Here is a 23,180-nt window from a genome sequence, read left to right on the forward strand (position 1 = left end):
AAATCGTAAATACTGCCACCATAAGCCCAACTGTACAAATGTCCATTCATGTCCCTCTTTTCAGTTCTTCCAAGTATATACACAATAACCAAGTTGCAGGACCACATGGCAACCCCATGCTTAGCTTCCTGTGGAACCACCACACTGCTCTCCAGTTGGGCTTCACCATTCTACTTCCCCACCAATGGTGATTAGGTACATCCCTTTCTCCGCATTTTCTCTGGCACATGTATCCCTCTGTTTATTTTTTAGACAGCTTTATTCACACACCATAGATTCCATCAAAGTAAACAATCAGTGGTTCCCTGTATAATCACATAGTTATGCATTTCCCAGCACTATCTCTATAAGGACATTTCCATTTCTTACACTGGATATATCACATTTTGTTCATCCATTCATCTGTGTTGAATACTTGGATTGCTTCCCCCTTTTGGCAATTGTGAATATTGGTATGCAAGTATCTATTTGATTCCCTGTTGTCAATTGTTATGGGTATATACCTAGGAGTGGAATTGCTGTGTCATCTGATAATTCTATGTTTAACTTTTTGAGGAACTTTTCCACAGTGGCTGTTTTGGTTTGCTAATGCTGCCATTATGCAAAATACCAGAAATGGATTGGCTTTTATAAAGGGGGTTTATTTGGTTACACAGTTATAGTCTTAAGGCCATAAAAGTGTCCAAGCTAAGGCGTCTTCACAAGTATACCTTCACCTAAGGAAGGCCAATGGAGTCCAGAAAACCTCTGTTAGCTGGGAAGGCATGTGACTGGCATCTGCTGATCCCGGGTTGTGTTCCAGCTCCTCTCTCAGCTCCTGTGCTTTCTTCAAAATGTTGCTTTTGGGGCTTTTTGTCCTCTTAGCTTCTCTGGAACAAACACTGGAGTAGCTTTACCGAAGTGTCAGCAAAAAAGTCTGTTTTCAGCGGCTGCCTCCAAAATGTCTCTCTAAGCTGCAACAGCACTGAACTCCTTCTGTCTGAACCCTTATAGGACTCAAGGAAACTAATTAAGAATGAGCAGGGCCGCACCTCCATGGAAATAATCTAATCAAAGATATTACCCACAGTTGGGTGGGTCACATCTCCATGGAAACATCCTAATCCAAAGAATCCTACTTAATCAACTCTAATGCATCTGCCCCCACAAGATTGCATTAAAGAACATGGCATTTTGGAGGCCATAATACATCCAAACTAGCACAGCGGCTTTACCATTTTACATCCCCACCAACAATGAACGAGTGTTCCTATTTCTCCACATCCTCTCCAACACTTATGTTCTTTTTAAAAATAATAGCCATTCTAGTGGGCATGAAGTGGTATCTCACTGTTTTTCTTTTTGCATTTTCCTAGTAGCTAATGATGTTGAGCATCTTTTCATGTGCTTATTGTTACTGCTCAGTGACATTGGATGGGACTCTTGCTCTTTTGATAACCTCTCTTCATTGTGCTTGTCTCATGGGAGCAAAATGATTTCAGCAGGCAGCTCCAGTATCATGGCTATACTCAAGTCATGAGAAAGAGGAAAATCCTGTTTTCATATTTCCCCCTTTTATCTGGAAGCTGGATTTCCATCGTAAAAGCTCCCCATCAGACACTTCATTTTGCTTCATGGGGATTGCCCTGGGTCATATGACCAGCCATAGCTGCAAGGGAGACTGGGAAGGAAAATATTTGGCTTCTTAGCTTCTATAGAGGGAGATAGCAAGAGAGAAGAGGTGGGAATGGCTTTTAGGTAGTCATCTGCAGTCTGCTTCAATGGGTAATAGAAAATTGCTAAGTTTAGAACTATCAGTTTGAAAAATTAAAAAGAAATAAATGAAAAAAATGAACAAATCTGAGGTCTATGATTGAAAAAAAAAGTCCAAGACTCTTTTTTTTCTTTCATAATTGAGATTTTATTGGTTGTTGTGAAGATCAGCACACAGACATTATGAACAATTTGTCTACAATTAATGTATGTACTGAAAATCTAAAAAGCCATAGAGTTGTAATGCTTTAAAGTTATTACAGTGACTTTCCAGCTTAAAATGTGGAGGCAAGTTTTCCCTAAGAGGATATCAAGTACCAATATCTTCAAATGTTGATAAGCTGTTATATCGTAAGTCCCACTAATTCACAATTTAATGTCATACACACTAAATACTCGCATTTGCACTCTTTCACAGCATATAACAAAGTTATTAGGAAAACTGGATGACCACAGCTAAGGATGTTACAGAGCACACACAGTTCTGACAGGGAGAGCCAAGGTCAGGGAGCAGTTTTAAGATGCTATTCTACTAAAAAACATGGGAATAGAAGTAATTCAAAATGTTCAAGACATATTAAATGCAAGACTGTGACTCCAAATCATCATTTAGGATGCGTTGTATTATAGGGTATAAAAACTGCCACCCGCCACCCTATAGAATGTTAAAGTTGACAACCAAGACAGTCAAAGCATCCTGTAATTCAATATCCCACTATTTTCTGGTTGTACCAAAAAATAAGCAACCAGCAAATAATTTCTCCTCTTAAAAAAGGCATTTACACTTAAAAATGGGATGAGGTGGGATTTCAATTTCCTTCTTAAAAATGTTTCTTTTAGAGCTACTAAAAAACTTGCATTTACAAAATAGTTGATAAAAATATTCCTCTGGATTGTACACAAAGGGAGAAACAGGGACCACTGATAAGACATGGTATACAAGATTAATCAGATTTGGCTTTTTCTCTCCTGCTTCATCAGAGGCTGGACTGGCTTCATTTTTAGTGTTTCCATTTTCTGCAGGTAAATCTTCTTTAGTTTCTTGGTTAGCCATTTCAGCTTGCTTTCCCTTTGCTCTTTTCCCTTTTGCTTGCACTTTTTTGTCTGAAGACTTACCCTTTCCCTCTGCCGTTTTTTGGCTTCGTTTCCACTTTGGCAGGAGCAGGCTTAGCTGACGGCGTCACCGACCTCCTCTTGGGCTCCTCCTTCCCCGCGCGGTCGGCGGAGCTGACCTTCCTCTTGGGCGTCCTGGCGGCGGAGCGGGCGCTTACCGGGTGCCTTCAGGAAGCTGGGCTGCCGGCCTCCGCCGCTCCTTCCCCCAAGACTCCTTAATAACTCATTTCATTATATATTATATATTGTCTTCAAATTTTTATCAGTTATTAAAATGACTAGTTCTTTTTTTTTTTTTTTTTTTTTTTTTTTTTGTAGTTTCCCATCACCAATTGTTCTCGGAATTGGACAGGTAAGTAAAAACAATAAATTAACCTCTCAATTAATGGTCAATGCAGATGATGAAATTTTAAGTGCTTTTATTTAAAACCCTGACTTGCAAATTTGTTCAGATGGCAGAGGACCAAAAAATCATAAGGCTCTTGGTGCAACAGCATAAAATATTGACACATTTTACTTCATTCTACAATTCTGAGACAGTTTATGTGTAGAAAAAACAAGTACTTATTTTAAGTTTAAGTTCCTTAATTGAATTTAATTGCTCTAAGTCAAGGGGCCAGACTCAAAGCCTCGGAGATAACCAAGGCATTTTTATTAAGGAATGAATGGACTGGGGGTGGGGTAGGGGAAATACTTTCCCTCTTGAAGCATGCACTTGACATTTAATTTAAGCCACTGTTAGCTGATAGGAAAGGGGGTGGAGAGATGAGATTGGGGCCTACCATGCCCTTATTATCATGACTCCTGACTTTTTTCAAGTCTCCCAATTTGTAAATGCTGGCAACCAATTCAAAGTTTTACAAAACTCTATTGGCCAAGCAAAACATGTTTGCAGTTTGCCTCCTAGAGGTTTGTGATTTTCCCTCTTAAGTACTTGGGTAAGCTTTCAAACCAAGCCCATTTGGCTGTTTCTGAAATTTTCCATTAATATTAATTTGTTACTTGTTTATTCTTTTGGTTATATGCTGGGACTTTCCAACAATCAAGTGATAACAGGCACCAAAGATATTTTTATTTTGTTTTTGCTTTAATTTACATTAAAAAAATTGTGTCTGTTAACTAAAGTTTTAATTGTGAATTTGGAAAAGGCTGTCATTTAAATGACTTTTTGCTGCAGGATGCATGGTTTGAAGATGCTGGTTTTAAGAGATAATAAGAAGGGGAAAAATCTTATTACTGAATACATTGAATATATCACTAGAGGGAATTTGTGTGACATTTTATGACTATGATTTTACATTGTTGTTGTAAGAAAGTCTGTCATGTGGTTTGACCTTTCAATAATGTCATATTCTGGGATCATATAAAAATAGTAAATGTAGTCAACTAGGTGAAAAATTTAAAATATGATTCAGTGTGAAAATTAACATACTCCATAGGTTTTTATATAGGGAATCTCTAAGTGCAAGAGTATTTTTTTTTTTTTTTTTGCCACGTAAGTTTTTTCTACTATTGTATTGAATTTAGCCCTCTGGATCACAAAAGGCTGCCTAATCTGTAGCCTTTGGTTATTAAAATCCAGCCATGAGATCAGCAAGTTATTTGCACAGGGAATAATGTAGTTCATACTTAGTTCTTTTTTTATTATTTTGCTAATTGGTCATGCAAACAGAACCCGGGGACAGTGTGAAGGACATAGATGCCTGGAAGAAGAGTATTTTCAGCTTACTTAAAAATAAAACATTATTCTGGTAAAATTTTTTTTTTTTTTTTTTTTTTTTGCTAATAGGCAAATAACTCTTGGTAACATCATTTTAGGGAGAGAAAAAATTTTAGCAAGGAAGCACTGTATTTCCTTAAGATCAAGCATATGGTATCTTTGTATTTCAATGTAAAGATGCATAGAGAAAGCATTTTTGAAAGATTAGTGAATATGTGGTATGTGCCTTCTGTGATCACCAAGGCTAATAAATTCACTGTTCTTCAAACTCCACTGGTTTATACTCAATTAAAGTAAAGTCTTTCTGATTTACAATTTGTTGGGAGGATGAGGCCAGTTTAATCCAATTTACTCCAGTTTTATTCACACATCATACATTCAGATCAATAAGATTTAAATGAGACATTTTTTACAGTACTAACTAGATTGAAGAGAAATGCAAGTCCCTCTTTATGGTTGTTCTCTACATTTGTTTGTTCTTTTATTTTGCATCTGTGTTATGGGAATATTGGGCTTATAAACATTGTGTGTATGTGTGGAGTTTCTTTTTTTATTGTTTGTCCCCATACTTTATGGGGAAGGTTCCTGATAAGAAGTGTGACCATATGCTCAACACGTGAGAAGTACAGTCTTAAGTTCTACCATGTGTTGTCTCACCCATTGGGGTCATTCTTTTTTTAAAAAATTCAGTTTTATTGAGATATAGTCACACACCATACAATCATCCGCAGTGTACAATCAGTTGTTCACAGTACCATCATGTAGTTGTACATTCATCGCCACAATCAATATTAGAACATTTTCATTACTCCAAAAAAAATAAAAATAAGGACAAAAAATAAAAGTAAAAAAGAACAACCAAATCATCCCCTATCCCATCCTATTTTTCATTTAGTTTTTGTCCCCATTTTTCTACTCATCCATCCATACACTGGATAAAGGGAGTATGAACCACAAGTTTTTCACAGTCACACAGTCACACCATGTAAGGTATGTAGTTATACAGTCATCTTCAAGAATCAGGCTACTGGGCTGCAGTTCAACAGTTTCAGGTATTTCCTTCTAGCTATTCCAATACACTAAAAACTATGAAGGGATATCTATATAGTGCATAAGCATGCCCTCCAGAGTGACCTCTCGACTCCATTTGAAATCTGTCAGCCACTGAAACTTTATTTTGTTTCAATTCGTTTCCTCCTTTTGGTCAAGAAGATTTTCTCAATCCCATGATGCCAGGTCCAGGCTCATCCCTGGGAGTCGTGTCCCACATTGCCAGGGAGATTTACACCCCTGAGAGTCATTTCTTTGGGGTCACTCTTAGGGACCCCTTTCCTTTCTTCCTCTGTCACCATTCCTTGAACCTTTTGAGATGATGATGATGTGTATGTGAGTCTATTTGATGTTATGCTTTTGCCTGTAGTTCTGATGGAATCCAAACAATGACAAGAAAACAGTTTAGTACTTCAAGAAATAGTTATATTTTCTGGAACCTGGAAAATAGATTTTTTTTTTTTTTTGCTGTATTTGTTTTTTATATAGCTGTTAACTTCTGACAATATCTTTGTGTCTCAAGCAGTATTTCCAGTGATTTTGCTGAAGTTTCTCTCTCTCCATTTCTTTAGATGGCAGCCACTATAATGATACTGTATGTATCCAAGTTAAATAAAATAATTCACTTCCCTGATTTTGACAAGAAAATTCCTGTAAAGGTATGTAATGAAAAGTATATGATGGAAACTGTGAATGACGATGCAAATACTGTAGAATTATAAATTGACTTTAGAGCATTTGTATACACACTGCCCTTCCTGTTTGCACTGGGTAGAAACTTTTTAATAAACATTTTATGTCATTCCATTGTCCATTTATGTCACATAGTAACAATTTACATTGAAAACATGTTTTGTGTCTTCTGAAATGGGGAAGCTCTAAATCAGGATTGGCAAACTTTCTTGTAAAGGACCAGATAGTAAGTATTTAAGTTTTGTGGGCCACTCCCTTTATGTTGCAACTACTCAACCCTGCCAGTGTAGCAGGAAAGCAGCCAGAGATAGCACACACAGGTGCATTGCGATGAAGCTTTATTTAAAAAATGGAATGAGCTGAGTTGGATCCAGGGATCCTAGTATGCAGACCCCTGTTCTAAGTTTTCATTTTTAGCTTGGATTGATAAAAAGCTATCAGTGGACTGAAGAATACAATATGATATGCATAGTTTTTTCCATGATGAAACTGAAAACATGAGATTTTCCATCCCTTCTGGATTACATTTACTCTTGGGAATTTGGAATGGAACTGCTTTAATTGAGCAGTTGCTGTGTTCCATTTAATTCTTAGAGCATCCTCATGCAATGGATGGTTTTAAATGGGTTATAGTGGCATTAGGGTTTAGGAAAGTTAAATCAGAATGTTAGTTACTTGAGGGAAAGGACCTCTCATGGCTTCTTCACTGCCATGTCTTGAATGCCTGGAAAAAATGCTGGCAGCTAGCACTGGATTATTTGCCAGGCAGGCTAAGCCCCACTTACCGGCATCAGCAATCGGGGACATCCATTGACAGAGAAAAAGAAAATGTTGAATCTGATGTTATAAGAATGATATTGACTTAATTATCATGGGGAAAATCAGAATATTGTTGGGATTCTTAAACACATTTTAAAATTTAATATAATTTTTTGAAGCGTCGTTATTGAGATATAGTCACATACCATACAATCTGCTCAAAGTGTACAAAGACTTTTAGTATAATCACAAAATTGTACATTCATCACCATGATCAATTTTAGAACATTTTCATTATTCCAAAAAGAAAAAGCCCATACCCTTTAGCAGTCACCTCTCAATCCCTCTATCCTTCCACAGACCTGTGAAACCACTAATCTAATTCTCTCTATAGATTTATTTATATTTACATTTTATATGAATGGAATCATACAATATGTAGTACTTTGTGTCTGGTTTCTTTCACTTATTTTTGAATTAGAGAAATTTAGTTTACAGAAAAGTCATGTAAAATATGCAGCATTCCTATATACCATTTTAAAAATTGGGTTGTTTGTCTTTTTATTATTGAGTTGTAGGATTTCTTTCTATATTCTGGATATTAAATCTTTATTGGAATGTGCTTTCCAAATATTTTCTTTGCATTAGTGTGGTACCGTTGTTACAACTGATGAAAGAATATTGAAATAGTACCATTAGCTATAGTCCATAGTTTGCATTAGGTGTATTTTTTCCCATATACCATACTATTATTAATACCTTGTATTAATATCATACATTTGTTAAAATTCGTGAAAGAACATTCTTATACTTGCACTATTAACCTCAATCCATCATCCACAACAGAGTTCACTGTTTTATACAGTCCCATGTTTTATCTTCTAACTTTCATTCTTGTAATGTACATGACCCAAAGTTTCCCCCTTCAACCACATTCACAAACATAGTTCAGTGCTGTTAATTACACCCACAGTAATGTTCTGCTATCACCACCATTCATTCCCAAACCTTTTCAATCAACCTAAATAGAAATTCTGTACAAACTAGGCATCAGCTCCCCATTCTCTACCCCCAGTCTATCCCCTGGTATCTTATATTCTAGATTCTATCTCCATGAGCTTGCTTATGATAATTAGTTCTTATCAGTGAGATCATACAATATTTATCCTTTTGTGACTGGCTTATTTCACTCAGTGTAACGTATTCAAGGTTCATCCATGTTGCTTCATGTGTCAGGACTTCATTCCTTCTTACAGCTGAATAATATTCTATCATTGTATATACCACGTTTTGTTTATCCATTCTTTGGTTGATGGACACTCGGGTGGCTTCCAGCTTTTGCCAATTGTAAATAATGCTGCTATGAACATTGGTGTGCAAAACTATGTTTGAGTCCCTGCTTTCAGTTCTTCTGAGTCTATAACTAGTAGCAAGATTGCCAGGTCATATGGTAATTCTATGCTTAGCTTCCTGAGGAACCTCCAAACTGTCTTCCACAGCGGCTACACCATTTTACAGTCCTACCGGTAATGAATGGGTGTTCCTATTTCTCCACATCCTCTCCAACATTTGTAACTTTTTTTAAAAAAATTGTAGCCTTTCTAGTGGGTGTGAAATGATATTTTGTGGTTTTGAGTTGCATTTCTCTAATAGCTAGTGATGTTGTGCATCTTTTCTTGTGCTTTTTAGCCATTTGTATATCCTCTTTGGAGAAATGTCTCTTCAAGTCTTTTGCCCATTTTTTAAATTGGGTTGTTTGTTTTTTTATTATTGAGTTATAGGATTTCTTTATATATTCTGGATATTAAACCCTTATTGGAATGTGGTTTCCAAATATTTTCTCCCTTTGAGTAGGCTCTCTTTTGACTTTTGTGATAAAGTCCTTTGATGTACAAAGGTTTTTAATTTTGAAGAGGTCCCATTTATCTATTTTTTTCTTTTATTGCTTGTGCTTTGGGTGTAAAGTCTAAAAAACCATTGCTTAACACAAGATCCTGAAGATGCTTCCCTACATTGTCTTCTAGTTTTATAGTCCTGGCTCTTATATTAAGGTCTTTGATCCATTTTGAATTAATTTTTATGTAACATGTGAGATAGGGATCCTCTTTCATTCTTTTGCGTATGGATATCCAGTTCTCCTAGCACCATTTGTTGAAGGGGCTATTCTTTCCCAATCGTGTGGACTTGGCAGCCTTGTCAAAAATCAGTTGGCCATTAAAACTTCAACTTTCATATGAGACCAAGGGAATAGATATCTATTTGGTACAGGATCTAAATTTTCTAAACGGTACAACTCTACAGTCTATTTGTTCAAACACCACAATTGCATGGAACTTTGAATAGGAAGTGAGATACAGTAGGTTAGTATAGGATGGACTGAAATAGTGACACATCCTAGAGTAATTTGGGCAGATAATAAAAAATATATTTACAGCCTCCCCCTCCCCAGCCCCGATGATCTGGGGGAAGGTGCGGATGTGTTGGACATCCTCACCTGGACTGGTGTTGATGTTGTCACAAACATTGGGACTGGCGGTTTGATGTGCTGAGCCCTCGAGCATGGGACTTGCCCTTATGAAGCTCATTACCACAAAGGAGAGTCTAAACTTGTATGTAATGGTGCCTAAGAGTCTCCCCCTGAGTACCTCTTTGTTGCTCAGATGTGGCCCCCTCTCTCTCTAACTGAGCCATCTCGGCAGGTGAACTCGCTGCCCCCCCCACCACGTGGGACCCGACTCCCAGGGGTGTAAATCTCCCTGGCAACGCAGAGTATGACTCCCGGGGATGAATGTGGACCCGGCATGGTGGGACTGAGAGTATCTTCTTGACCAAAAGGGGGATGCAAAATGAGACGAAATAGTTTCAGTGGCTGAGAGATTCCAAATGGAGTCGAGAGGTCACTCTGGTGGACATTCTTACGCACTATATAGATAACACCTCTTAGGCTTTAATGTATTGGAACAGCTAGAAGTAAATACCTGAAACTACCAAACTCCAACCCAGCAGTCTGGACTCCTGAAGACAATTATATAATAATATAGATTACAAGGGGTGACAGTGTGATTGTGAAGACCTTGTGGATCACACCTCCTTTATCTAGTGTATGGATGAGTGGAGGAATGGGGATAAAAACTAAAGGACAAATGGGGTGGGATGGGGGGATGATTTGGGTGTTCTTTTTTCACTTTTATTTTTTATTCTTGTTCTGGTTCTTTCTGATGTAAGGAAAATGTTCAGAGATAGATTGTGGTGATGAACGCATAACTATGTTATCATACTGTGGACAGTGGATTGTATATCATGGATGATTGTATGGTGTGTGAATGTATTTCAATAAAACTGAATTTAATAAAAAAAAAAATCAGTTGGCCATAGATGTGAGGGTCTATTTCTGAACCCACAATTTGATTCCATTGGTTGATATATCTGTCCTTTGGCAGTACTATATATATACTGTTTTGATCCCTGTGGCTTTGTAATATTCTTTAAATTAAGGAAGTCTGAGTCCTCTAACTTCTTTATTCTTTTTTCAGATGTTTTTGGCTATTCAGAGCCTCTTACCCATCCACATAAATTTAATAGTTGGATTTTCCATTTCTGCAAAGTAGGCTGTTGGAATTTTGAGTGGGATTGTGTTGAATCTGTAAATCATTTTGGGTAGAATTGACATCTTAACAATATTTAGTTTTCTAATCCACGAACATGGAATGTCCTTCCATTTATTTAGGTCTTCTTTGAATTTTTTTTTCCAGGAAAAGATTTTTTTTAATTAAGATTTACTCACATACCATACAATCATCCAAAGTATATAATCCATTGATCATATTACCATTATATAGTTGTTCATTCATCACCCCGATCTATTTTTTTTTTTTTTAACATTTTCCTTGTACCAGAAAAAGTGAAAGTAAGAATAAAAAGTTAGGAGTAAAAACAGAACACCCAAATTGTACCCCCACCCCGCCCCATTTTTCCTTTAGCTTTTTTTTTTTTTGCCCCCATTTTTCTACTTATCCATCCATACACTGGATAAAGGGAGTGTGATCCACATGGCTTTCACAATCACATTGTCACCTCTTGTAAGCTCCATTGTTATACAATCATCTTCAAGATTCAAGGCTACTGGGTTGTAGTTTGATAGTTTCAGATATTTACTACCAGCCATTCCAATTCACTAAAACCTAAAAAGAGTTAGTTGTGTGTAAGATTGCCCACCAGAGTGACCTCTCAGCTCCTTTTGGAATCTCTCAGCCACTGAAACTTTATTTCATTTCATTTCACACCCCCCTTTTGGTCAAGAAGAAGTTCTCCATCCCTTGATGCTGGGTCTAGATTCCTCTTTGAATTCTTTTAACGACGTTTTGTGGTTTTCCATGCACAAGTCCTTTGCATCCTTGGTTAAATGTATTCCTAGATATTTGATTCATTTTTTGCTATTGTAAATGGAATCTTTTTCTTGATATCCTCCCTCAACTTGCTCATTACTAGTGTATAAAAACACTACTGATTTTTGTCTGTTTGATCTTGTACCCAAACACTTTGCTGAATTCATAATTAGCTCTAGTAGCTTTGTTGTCAATTTTTGGGAACTTTGTATATATATAATCATGGCATCTGCAAGTAGTGTAAGTTTTACTTCTTCCCTTCCAATTTGAATGCCTTTTATTTCTTTTTCTTGCCTAATTGCTCTGGCTAGAACTTCCGGTACCATGTTGAATAACAGTGGTGACAGTGGGCATCCTTGACTTGTCTTGTTCCAGATCTTAGAGGGAAAGCTTTCCATATTTCACCATTGAATATGATGTTAGCTGTGGGTTTTTCATATGTGCTCTTTGTCATGTTGAGGAAGGTCCCTTCTATTCCTGTCTTTCAAACTGTTTTTATTAAGAAAAGATGCTGGCTTTTGTCAAATGCCTTTTCTGTGTCAATTGAGATGATCATATGGTTTTTTCCCTGCATTTTGTCAATATGATGTATTACATTAACTGATTTTCTTATGTTGAACCAACTTTGCATACCTGGAGTAAAACCCACTTGATCATGGTGTATAACTCTTTTGATGAGCTATCGGATTTGATTTGCAAGTATTTTGTTGAGGATTTTTGTATCTATATTCATAAAAGAAATTGGTCTATAATTTTCTTTTCTTGTAGTATCTTTATCTGGCTTTGGTATTAGGGTGATGTTGGCCTCATAGAATGAATTAGGTAGTGTTCCCTCCTCTTCAATTTTTGGGAAGAGTATGAGCAGTATTGGTATTAATTCTTCTTGGAATGGTTGGTAGAAGTTATGTGTGAAGCCATCTGGTCCTGGGATTTTCTTTGTTGGTAGGTTTTTGATGACTGATTCAATCTCTTTGCTTGTGATTGAACCATTGAGGTCTTCTGTTTCTTCTTGGGTTAGTGTCGATTGTTCCTGTGTTTCTAGAAAATTGTCCATTTCCTCTAAGTTGTCTAATTTGTTGGTGTATAGTTGTTCATGGTATCCTCTTATGATCCCTTTTATTTCTATGGGGTCAATAGTAATATCCTCTCTCTCATTTCTGATTTTATTTATTTTCATCTTCTCTTTTTTTCTTTGTCAGTCTAGCTAAGGGTTTGTCAATTTTATTGATCTTTCCAAAGAACCAACTTTTGGTTTTGTTAATTCTCACTATTGGTTTTTTGTTCTCAATTTCATTTATTTCTACTCTGATCTTTATTTCTTTTCTTTTGCATGATATGAAGTTAATTTGCTGTTCTTTTCCTAGTTCTTCCAGGTGTGCAGTTAGGTTTAACTCTTTCTTCTTTTTTTATATAAGCATTTAGGGCTATAAATTTCCCTCTCAGCAATGCCTTAGCTTCATCCCATAGGTTTTGATATGTTGTGTTTGATTGTTCTGGCTTCTAGCTCACTGATTCTTTCTTCTGCCTGTTGAAATCTGCTGTTATATGCCTGTAGTTTATTTTTAATCTCTACTATTGTATCTTTCATCCTCATAATTTCTGTCATGTTTCTTTATGCTCACACATTGTCTTCTTAATATCCTTTATCTCTTTATGCATATTTTCCTTCATCTCCTTGAATGGATTTGGTAGATTTGTTTAAACATTTGTGATTAGTTGTTCCAACTCTGAGTCTCCTCTGAAGTTTTAATTTGTTCCCTTGACTGAGCCATATCTTCCTATGTCTTAATATAGCTTGTGATTTTTTGCTGATGTCTAGAAATCTGATTCTCTGGATGGGTTAACTCTGAAGATCTGTTTCTCCCTCTTGTTTAGAGGTTTATTGTTGATTGGCTTTGTGTTAAGGCTCTTCTTTGACTCTCGGTCTAACTTATTCTAGAACTTTATAATAGTCCATGTTTAACTGTTCAGATTTTCTTGGCTCTTCTTCATCTGATTCTTGCCTTGGATATGTGGTACAGTTATTAAGATTGCACTTTTTATGCAATTGTTTCACCTCAGGAGAGAGCTTCCTTTTCTCAGTTCTTTCTTCATAAACCTTAATCTGTTCTGTTTGTTTTTGTGCAGACTTTTCTCTCCAGCTCCAATTATTTGTTTAAATTCTCTACCTTGTTTTCCTTACCCTTTTCAGTTCTGGGACCCATCCTATCTTAAAGCAGTTTAATCTCCACTGCCCCCCCCCTTTTTTTCCTCTTTAAGGCTTTCCTGCCTCCAGTTTCTTCTCTTTTAGGGTGTCCCACCCTGGAGAGCCAGATGGGGTCAATCCAGAAAGGTGGATCCCTTCAGAAAAGTGCATTTTGGCTTCAGGTGATCCAGCTGACTGAAACTGGATTGGTTACAACAGTTCTTGTCAGCCTTCTTCTGATAGTCTCTCTCTCTTTTTCCCCTCTGAAAGTACTTTTTTTTTGCAGCACTTCTCAGCATCTTGTTTTCTGCCCTGGGTCTCTGTAGGCTTGGGTCTCTGTGGGCTTAGTTCTCTGTGCCTGGATATGTGTGTAATTCTAACTCACTGTTGTGTGATTCAGTGTACAGTTTCTGTCCACAGTGAGAGGGATCCGGAGCTGTGCAGGACCAAGTGAAGGGGAGGGAAAAACGAGGCTGATTAGTGGTCTGGGATGGATGTCTCCTACCTGAGATTTTTTTGTTTCTTTAATTCAGCATTTGTGGAGTCATTCTCCAGTCTCTATCACATTCCAGAGTTCAAAGCAAGTGGAATTTATCCTTTTATTCACTAAATCTCTGGGGAGGCTTTTTCAAGGGATATTTGCTTCACCTGTTGATGATGTCACTCCAAAAAATGTGGTATAATTTTTTAATAATTTAAAACATTTTAAACATTTTTAAAATTGTGAAATATAATCTATGCAAATAGAAAAAGTCATCAAACATGAATGTATAGTTGAATCAATAATTACACTTGTCCCATTATCTCTTTCATGAAAAGGGTTCGCAAAATCCTCCTTACCCACTATTTTGACCTTTATAACAATAGTTTTCTTGCTTTCTTTTACAAATTTTTCTAAATTTGTAAGCATTCTTTAATTTTATAGTTTAGTTTTGCCTGTTTTTGAACTTTATATAAAGGGAATCAGATTCTAGATACTCTTTTGAATCTTGCTTCTTTCACTTAATGTTTTGTGGTAGGGTTTATCCATATTGTTGTATGTAGCTGGAGTTCTTTCGTTTTCACGGTATGACTTTACCACTGCTTTTTATCCATTCATCCATGGTAATTTGGGTTGTTTCCCATATTGGACTGGGAAAATATGAAGTCTTGCTCTGAATATTCTTAGTGTAGATCCTGGTGCACATGTGGATGAGTTTCTCTGGGGTGTGTCTTAAGGATATACCTACTGGCTCCTAGGGTATACAAACCTTCAACTTTAGTTGATAATGTCAAACTGTTCTCCTAAGTGGTTAGATCAGTTTACACTCCTGACAGAAGTGCATGAAAGTTCTTGTTGCTCTACATTTTTGCCAATCGTTGGTGAGCCGGTCAATGTAAATCTTGCTAATCTGGTGGATGCATAAAAAAATCTTCTTGGCTTCAATTTGCATTTTCCTGATTACTAATGAGGTTGAGCACCTATTCATTTGTGTGTTTGTGTATGTGCCCATTTGTGGCACAGAATTCTGTTTTGTGAAGCATCTGTTCAAGGCTTTTGCCCAGTTTTCTGTTGGGTTGATGTCTTTTTGTTACTGATTTATGTAGGAGTTTAAAAATATATATTCATGTACTCCGGCTGGTGCTTGCCTGAGTGCCTTCGTGCACTCGGTCAACGGCCTCCGGAGCACCCACCTGTGTGCTCCGGGAGCCAGGTGGTAGGAGCCTTGCTGGGGACCCTCTAGCAGGCCTGGGGGGGAAAAGTGGCTCTAAATCCATCACACAGATGTTGACACCAGTTTAAAGATTTAATATGAAGCACAGAAGCAGTTAATGCCAAATAGCAAGCAGTACTTGGTTCACATTTGGTGAGTGGGGCAACATTTCCTTCTCCTACTGCTGCTGAGATGGCAGAAATTAGTCGAATCCAGTATGAAATGGAATACACAGAAGGTATTAATCAGTGAACGAGGGTCCCAGAAAAATTAAAGGTAGCACCACCAAATGCTGACATGAAACAAGGATTCAAGATGGAGTGAAAATGCTGTTTGCCAAACTGGACAACTGGTCAGAAATTACCTGTGTTGTGCAGTGGTTCTGCTGCCACCACTTGTAATCTTCATCATGACAACAGCAGGTATGGCATTTCAAATATAGATGCAGCAATTGAAGGAACTTCAGATGACATGACTGTTGTAGATGCAGCTTCATTAAGATGACAGATAATCAAGCTAAATAGACATCTGCAAGTTCTAGAAGAGGAGAACAAAGAACACGCTAAAAGAGAAATGTTCATGTATTCAATTACTGTAGCATTCTGGCTGCTTAATAGCTGGCTCTGGTTTCACCACTAGAGGTGACTTCAGCTTTCAAAAATATTTGTCTCAACAGCTAGAAATATAAAGAATTTGTAAACGTCTTCGTTTCTGCCTTTGCTTTGTATGCTGTTTTATAGTCCACATCCTGAAAATATATTTCTTCCAGAAAGGAGGAGGAAGGACCTAGTTTTGCAGAAGTAAAGATCTATTCTGTCACCCAGCTGTATTCACTTTTAACCAGTTCTACAGTAACACCTACTTAAAATTCTCCCTTTGCATGTTTTGTAAATTGGTGCCAGTTTGTTTTTAAAAGGAATTAATTTTTGCCTCAACAGTTTGCGCAACTAGTTCTCTGAATGGGAGAGAGGGTGCATAGAGAATAGATTTAGACATGTATCTGTAAAAGGAAAAAAATTCTTTATTTTGTCCGGTTTCTTAAACAGTTAGATAAAATGTTTTAATAGACATTTTTGCATTTGCAACTCAACAGTAACACTGTCAAAGTCCAAATCAGATGTCAGATTTAAGAAAAAAGAAAGCCACCTTGTAGTTCATAATCACCTCTAATTGCTATAGTTTTTTTAAAAAAGCTTTGTAAAAAACTATAGCAATTATAGTTTTTTTAAAAATTGGCTTAATGGCTATAGTCTTTAAAAAGTTTTGTAAAACGTCTTGATATCTGGTAAAGCAAATATTTCCTTCTTCTTTGCCCTTTGCATTTCCACATGAATTTTGAAAGCAGTTTGTCAAGTTTCACAAAAATAACCTTTTGGGATTTTGATTGGGATTTCATTGAAGCTATAAATAAATTTCAGAAGAATTTGTATCTTTACAGTGTTGAATCTTCCAATCCACGAACAGGGTATACTCCTTCATTAATTACCCTTAGTAATGCTTTATCATCTTATTTATAGAGTTCTTAAATTTCTCTTAGATTTATTCTGAGATAGTTCATAGTGATTTTTTTTTTTTTGGTATGGCACATATATTTAAAAAATACATTATTTTGGAACTTAGAAATATAATTTTTATTGCTTTCGTATTCAGCAAAATTATGGAATATTAATCATAATTTGTTTTTAGTTTCTTTTGGACTTTTCTACATGCATATTACTTGATCTTGGTAGATATTTAATCAATCTAGGCCTTTAAAGCAAATAAGATAACTCCAAAGTAATGTGGCTCTTGTATATACAACTTTTTTGAAAGTTTCACCAACTTTGTGACATTCCAATGAAAGATATGAACTTTTTGCATTTGTCTAGAAAAGTGCATATATGCACAGAAAGCAGAGGTTTGTACACCATTTTCCAGGCCTTCTGAAGCTTGGACTATATACACCTGCCTTCTACTCACCAACCCAAATCTGGGGTTTCCACTTTAGACAGATCCTTGTCCAAATACTTCTTTAGGGAAATACTCTATGAATATGGGCAAAGTCAAGATTCCTGTTTCAATCCAGTTTGTTTTTTTTCTTTCCATGATTATGGATATCACTGTCCACCTAAATATTTTGATCACACAGAGAAACTTGTGAATATGTTTGGGACTCTGGAAAATTCTTATCATTGCAGGCAAAGGAATGCAAATCATTAGATGGGAGGTGACTGTCATCATTTTTATGTGTGAAGGAAAATGTATCATTGTAATTCTAACCAAATTATCTGTCATTTTTTATTGCAGCTGTTTCCTCTGCCCCTCCTCTATGTTGGAAACCACTTAAGTGGATTATCAAGCACAAGTAAATTAAGGTAAAGTCCAAGATAATGGTTGATAGGAGGGAGGTTCTTTACTTGTTTCCTTCTAATGGTACAAAGACCAAGTTTGAATTTTCAAGATGATGCCTGGGATACTTAAAGAAGACAATAATATAATAATAATTAAAAAAAAAAAAAACTTTCACCATTTCACCAGGGAAGGAAGTATAAATGCTTTATTTGTAAGTGTTCAGAGTAATAAGTTAGTATCCTATCACTTCGAAGGGTGACCATTGAGGATTGTTTTGTTTGTTTGTTACTATCATTATGAGCTCATGGATTTGTATTTACTTGATATGTTTTGTTTCATAGTAGAAATAATTCTTTTGATGCTAAGACTGTCCCATTTCAGGCCAGTGGTCGTCCCTTTGAGTTGGCTCCTATGCCTTATAGGCCCTGTAGTCTTTGTTCACTTCCTTGCCTTCTGATACAAAACATCAGGCTTGTCTTGGACTTCTGTTTCCATTTCTCCAAGGATCCCCTGTTTATTTTTATGTTAGATGATATTTAGAGACCACAATATGGGTGCTGGGTGTATCTTGAAGGAAGGGCCAACACACTATCTAGATGAACAAGATCTGGAGTGTGAAAGAGAGGAGACAGAGATGACATCGTGGTTTCTGGCCTCATGAAGAGAAAGGCTGGTATTGCCATTTGTTGAGATGAGGAAGACGGTAGGTAAAGCAGTTTGGAAGTGAAGGTCAGGGGTTCAGTTTTGGATATGTTAAATTTGATGGGCTTATCAAACGTCCAAATGGAATGTTGAATAAGCAAGTAGATATTCTAGCCCAGTTCAGGAGAGGTGCTGGATGGAGATATAAATTTGGGAGCCAGTAGCATTCAGAGGGAATTTAAAGCTCTGAGACTGGAGGAGAGTCGGTAGAAAAGAAGAGAGATAGAAGGATTGAGCCTCAGGCTACTCCGGTGTTAGAGGGAGAAGAGGAATCAGCAACTGAGAATGAGGAGTGGCCAGTGGGGAAAAAGAAAACCCAAGTGACCGTGATGCCCAGAAGCCAAGGAAAAAGGAGTGATCGGCTCAATCAAATGCTGGTGATAGGTCAAAATATTAGGAGCGCTGGGAATAACCATTGGATTTAGGAACATGGAGATCATTGGTGACCTAGGCATGAGCGGTTTCAATGGAGTGGTGTGGGTGAAAGACTGGAGGAAGCTGAAGGGAGGATGGAAGAGAGGAATTGGGAGATGGACTCTGGGTGGCATCAAAGACCCACCTGAAGTCTATGGTCCTGATGTCCTCAAGGAATTGTAGTTCAGCGGGCGATGGCAGACTCATGGACAAATAGTACCATAAGGGCTACCCAGGCCATCAGGGAATTCAGAATCAGGTTGAGTTGTGGGCCTGAAGGAGCAGAGGGAGGTCAGTTTAGGGAGGCAGAGTACAGTGGTGGACTTGGAAGTAATCAGGAAAGGCTTCATTGGGGATGATTTAACTGAGCTGAATCTTGGAGGAAGAGGTTGACTTTGTGAAGGTTTTGCAGGCACAGAGAGCCCAGTGAGCCACCCAGCTATGTGAGCAGCAGGGGACTGCAAAACAAACTGGGAATGTGTCATCGGCTTGGGTGAGGAGGGGAGAGGAGAGGAAGGAAAGGGAAACGTGACAGTGGAAGACGGTCACAGCCCAGGGCCAGTAGGGCCATTTTCATCTGATGGCCTGGAATGTCACTAGAGTAAATATTGAGTGACCTTGTAGAATGATACTGTGTAAATAGGTCAATATTTCAAAGAAGTTCATTGGGTTCTCTTCATAGTTGCATATAAAGCAGTAAGGATTAGAACTTACCTCATTTTGTAAATAGCTTAATTAAGATACAGTGTACATACCATATAATTCACGCCTTATAATGTACAATTCAGTGATTTTTAAGACATTCACAGAGTGTGCAACCATCACCAAAATCTAATTATAGAATCTTTGCGTCTATTCCCCAAAGCACCTTACCCATTAGCAGGCAATCCTCATTCTCTCACCCTACCCACCATCCCAAGCTCTAGGCAGTCATTAATCAAATTTCTGTCTCTATACATTTGCTTTCTGTGGGCATTTCATATAAATGAAATCATGCAAATATGTAGCTTTTTCTGTCCAACTTCTTTGACTTAGCATAATGTTTTCAAGGTTCATCCATGTTGTAGCATCTCCCAGGACTTCATTCCTTTTTGTTGCTGAATAATATTCTTTTTGTATGGATGTGCTATATTTGTTTATCCATCCATCAATTGATGAGCATTTGGGTTGTTTCCTTGTTGGAGTTATTATAAATAAAACTTCTATGAACATTCATGCACAAGTTTTTGTGTGGGCATATATATTTATTTCTCTTGGGTAGATACCTAGGAGTAAAATTACTAGGTAATATGGTAAAATTTTGAATAACTGCTAAACTGCTTTCCAAAGTGACTGTACCATTTTACATTCCCACTAACATTTCTCCACCTCATCAACACTTATTATTGTCTTTTTATTATAGCCATCCTAGTGTGTATGAAGAGCACCTCATTGTGGTTTTGATTTGCATTTCCCTGGTGACTAATGATGTTGAACATTTTTTCACATGCTTATTGGCCATTTGTATATCTTCTTTGGAGAAATATTTGTCCAGATTCTTTGCCTATTTTTAATCAGGGTTATTTATCTTTTTTGTTATTAAGTTGTAAGTGTTCTTTATATATTCTGGATTCAGATCCCTTGGTAGATATATGATCTGCAAAATCTTTCTCACATTCTATACATTGTCTTTTCACTTTCTTGATTTTATCCTTTGATGCACAAAAGTTTTTAATTTTGATAAGCCTTATTTATCTGTTGTTTTTTCTTTTGTTGCTTGTGCTTTTGCAGTTGGATCTAAGAAGGTTTTGTTGAACCCAAGGTCATGAAGATTTACTCCTATTCTTTCTTCTAAGAGTTTTATTGCTTAAGCTCTTTTTAGATCTTTGATCCATTTTGAGTTAATTTTTTTGCTTATGGTATGAGGTAGGATCCAAATCAATCTTTTGCCTATAAATATCCAGTTGTCCCAGCACCATTTGTTGAAAAGACTTTTCTTTCTCCATTGGATTGTCTTAGCACCCTTGTTGAAGATCAGTGACCATAACTGTAAGTGTTCATTTCTGGACTCTCATTTCTATTCCTGTTTTGGTTTGCCAAAGCTGCCAAAATGCAGAATACCAGAAATGGGTTGGCTTTTAACAATGGAGATTTATTAACTTCAAATTTATGGTTCTTAGGCTGTGAAAATGTGCAACTCAAGGCATCAACAGGCTATGGACTCTGAAGACAGGCTGCTGGCATCTGGGGCTCCTCTGTCACATGGGAAGGCACATGGTGATGTCTGCTGGTCCTTCTCTCCCGGGTTTTGTTGCTTTCAGCTTCTGGCTTCAGTGGCTTCCTCTCTCAGCTTCTGTGGGTTTGTCTTTGTCTCTCAGCTTCTCTGGAGCTTCTCTGGGCTCTCTAGGCCTTTTCTGTGAGTCCTCTATCCTCGTATAAAGGACTCCAGTAAGGGGATTAAACCAGCCTTGAATGAGTTGAGTCACATCTCAGTTGAAATAACTAATTAAAAGGTCCCACCTACAACAGGTCAGCACTCACAGGAATGGGTTAAAAGAACATGGCCTTTTCTGGCATACACAACACCTTCAAACTACCACAAGTCCATATTATATGTGTATTCTTATGCCAGTACTAGATTTTCTTGATTATTATAACTTTATAGTAAGCTTTGAAATTGGGAAATGTAACTCCTTCAAACATGTTCTTATCTTTCAAGTTTGTTTTGGCTTTCTGGGTCTCTTGCATTTCCATATGAACTTAGAATCAGCTTGTTAATTTCTGCAAAAAAAAAAAAAAGTCAGCTAAAATTTTGATAGGGACTGTGTTGAATCTGTAGATTACTTTGGGGAATATTTCCATCCTAGCAATATTGAATTTTCTGGTCCAGAAATATGATATGTCTCCCATTTATTTAGGTCTTTAATTTCTCTTAACAACGTTTTGTAGTTTTCAGTGTACAAGTCTTACTCTTTGGTCAAATTTATTAAGTGTCTTTTTCTTTTTGCTGCTATTGTAAATGGAATTGTTTTATTAATTTCATTTTCAGATTGTTCATTCCAGTGTATAGGCATATAATTGATTTTTGTGTATTTATTTTATATCCTGCAAACCTACTTGATTTCTTAATTGTACTAATACTTTTTAGTGGATTGATTTTCTATATATACAATGTCATCTGCAAACAGAAATAGTTTTATTGCTTCCTTTCCAAACTGTATCTTTTTTTTTTTTTCTGGCCTAATTGCCTTGGCTAGAATCTCCAGCATAATGTTGACTAGATGTAATAAGAATCAACATTCTTGTCTTGTTCCTGATATTAAGGGGAAAGTGTTCATTTTTCACCAGTAAGTACACCTTACCTGCTTTTAAAAGATATCATCTAACAATACTTTTTAAACTTAACTGAACATAGTGAGCTTTTTTTTTTTTTTTTTTTGTGGCTTGCTTTGAAAACTCCAGTTTCCTCAAACATGTTTAAATGTGGATATAAAGTTCCTGAAAATTCTTGCCATTCCTGCTCTCTGGTTGTAGTGCAGTTGATGATGGGATGCTCCCTCCTCAAGTCTGGTCAGGAAGGGATGGTCTCCCTCTCTCCTGGGCTGCTGTCCTGGTTTTCCCTTCTCTAGTTTACTGTCCTTTCCTGGTCACATCTATAAGCAGGTGGAGTTGGGCTGTTCCAGCCCTGGCAGTCTGTTGGCCATGCTTTGAGCTGTGTGCTGGAATCTCTGGGTTTCAAGAGTGGGTGAAAGGTTCTTAAGTGTTTTAATTTTTTTTTTTTCTGCTTTGTCATTCTTGGCATGTTGGCTTTTGTTTTTATTAGAGAACTTGTAGGTTTATGGAAAATCATGCATAAAATAGGTTCCCATATACCACCCTCTTATTAACACCTTGGGTAAGTGTGGTACTTTTGTTACAATTCATGAAAAAACATTTTTATAGTTGTAGTATTAACCGTAGTCCATTGTTAACAATAGGATTCACTGTGTTGTACAGTCCTACATTTGTATATTTTTAATGTTTTCATTTTAGCAACATACATGCAACCTAAAATTTCTCCGTTAAGTGTTTTAATTTTTAAATAGACATGGTAGCCTCTTTACAAAAGGTATAGGGAAAAAAGTCACCCGTAATTCTATCTTCCAATACATTGTTTTAAATATTCATTTTCAGTATTTCCTCAGGTATAGAACATATCTTGTTAGAGTCATAGTGTCTACATGGTTTTATATCTCCCTTGTTTTATTTAATATTCATTTTCTAAGAGTGGTAAGGCCTTTATATTATAGAGTTCTATTTTATAATGTTCCCTCATGTGACTGTATCATAATTTATTTAATCATTGCCTTTTTGTCTGACATTGAGGTTATTTCTGATGTTTTTCTCAAAGATACTACTGCCGT

General features: G+C 36.8%; 1 protein-coding gene across 3 annotated transcripts in view; it reads left to right on the top strand.

Moving 5' to 3' along the window:
* The window catches only part of SLC35D2 (solute carrier family 35 member D2), an 85,608-nt gene that overhangs the window by 13,104 nt on the left and 49,324 nt on the right, over positions 1 to 23,180 (top strand). For all 3 annotated transcript variants that reach the window (XM_037797626.1, XM_037797627.1, XM_037797628.1), the window contains exons 2-4: positions 3,184 to 3,217; positions 6,208 to 6,294; positions 17,638 to 17,705. In XM_037797626.1, coding sequence (XP_037653554.1) covers positions 3,184 to 3,217; positions 6,208 to 6,294; positions 17,638 to 17,705 — 189 coding nt within the window. The remainder of the gene's footprint in view (positions 1 to 3,183; positions 3,218 to 6,207; positions 6,295 to 17,637; positions 17,706 to 23,180) is intronic.

The sequence above is a fragment of the Choloepus didactylus genome, chromosome 10, assembly GCF_015220235.1.
Source record: "Choloepus didactylus isolate mChoDid1 chromosome 10, mChoDid1.pri, whole genome shotgun sequence".
Classification (NCBI taxonomy): Eukaryota; Metazoa; Chordata; class Mammalia; order Pilosa; family Megalonychidae; genus Choloepus; species Choloepus didactylus.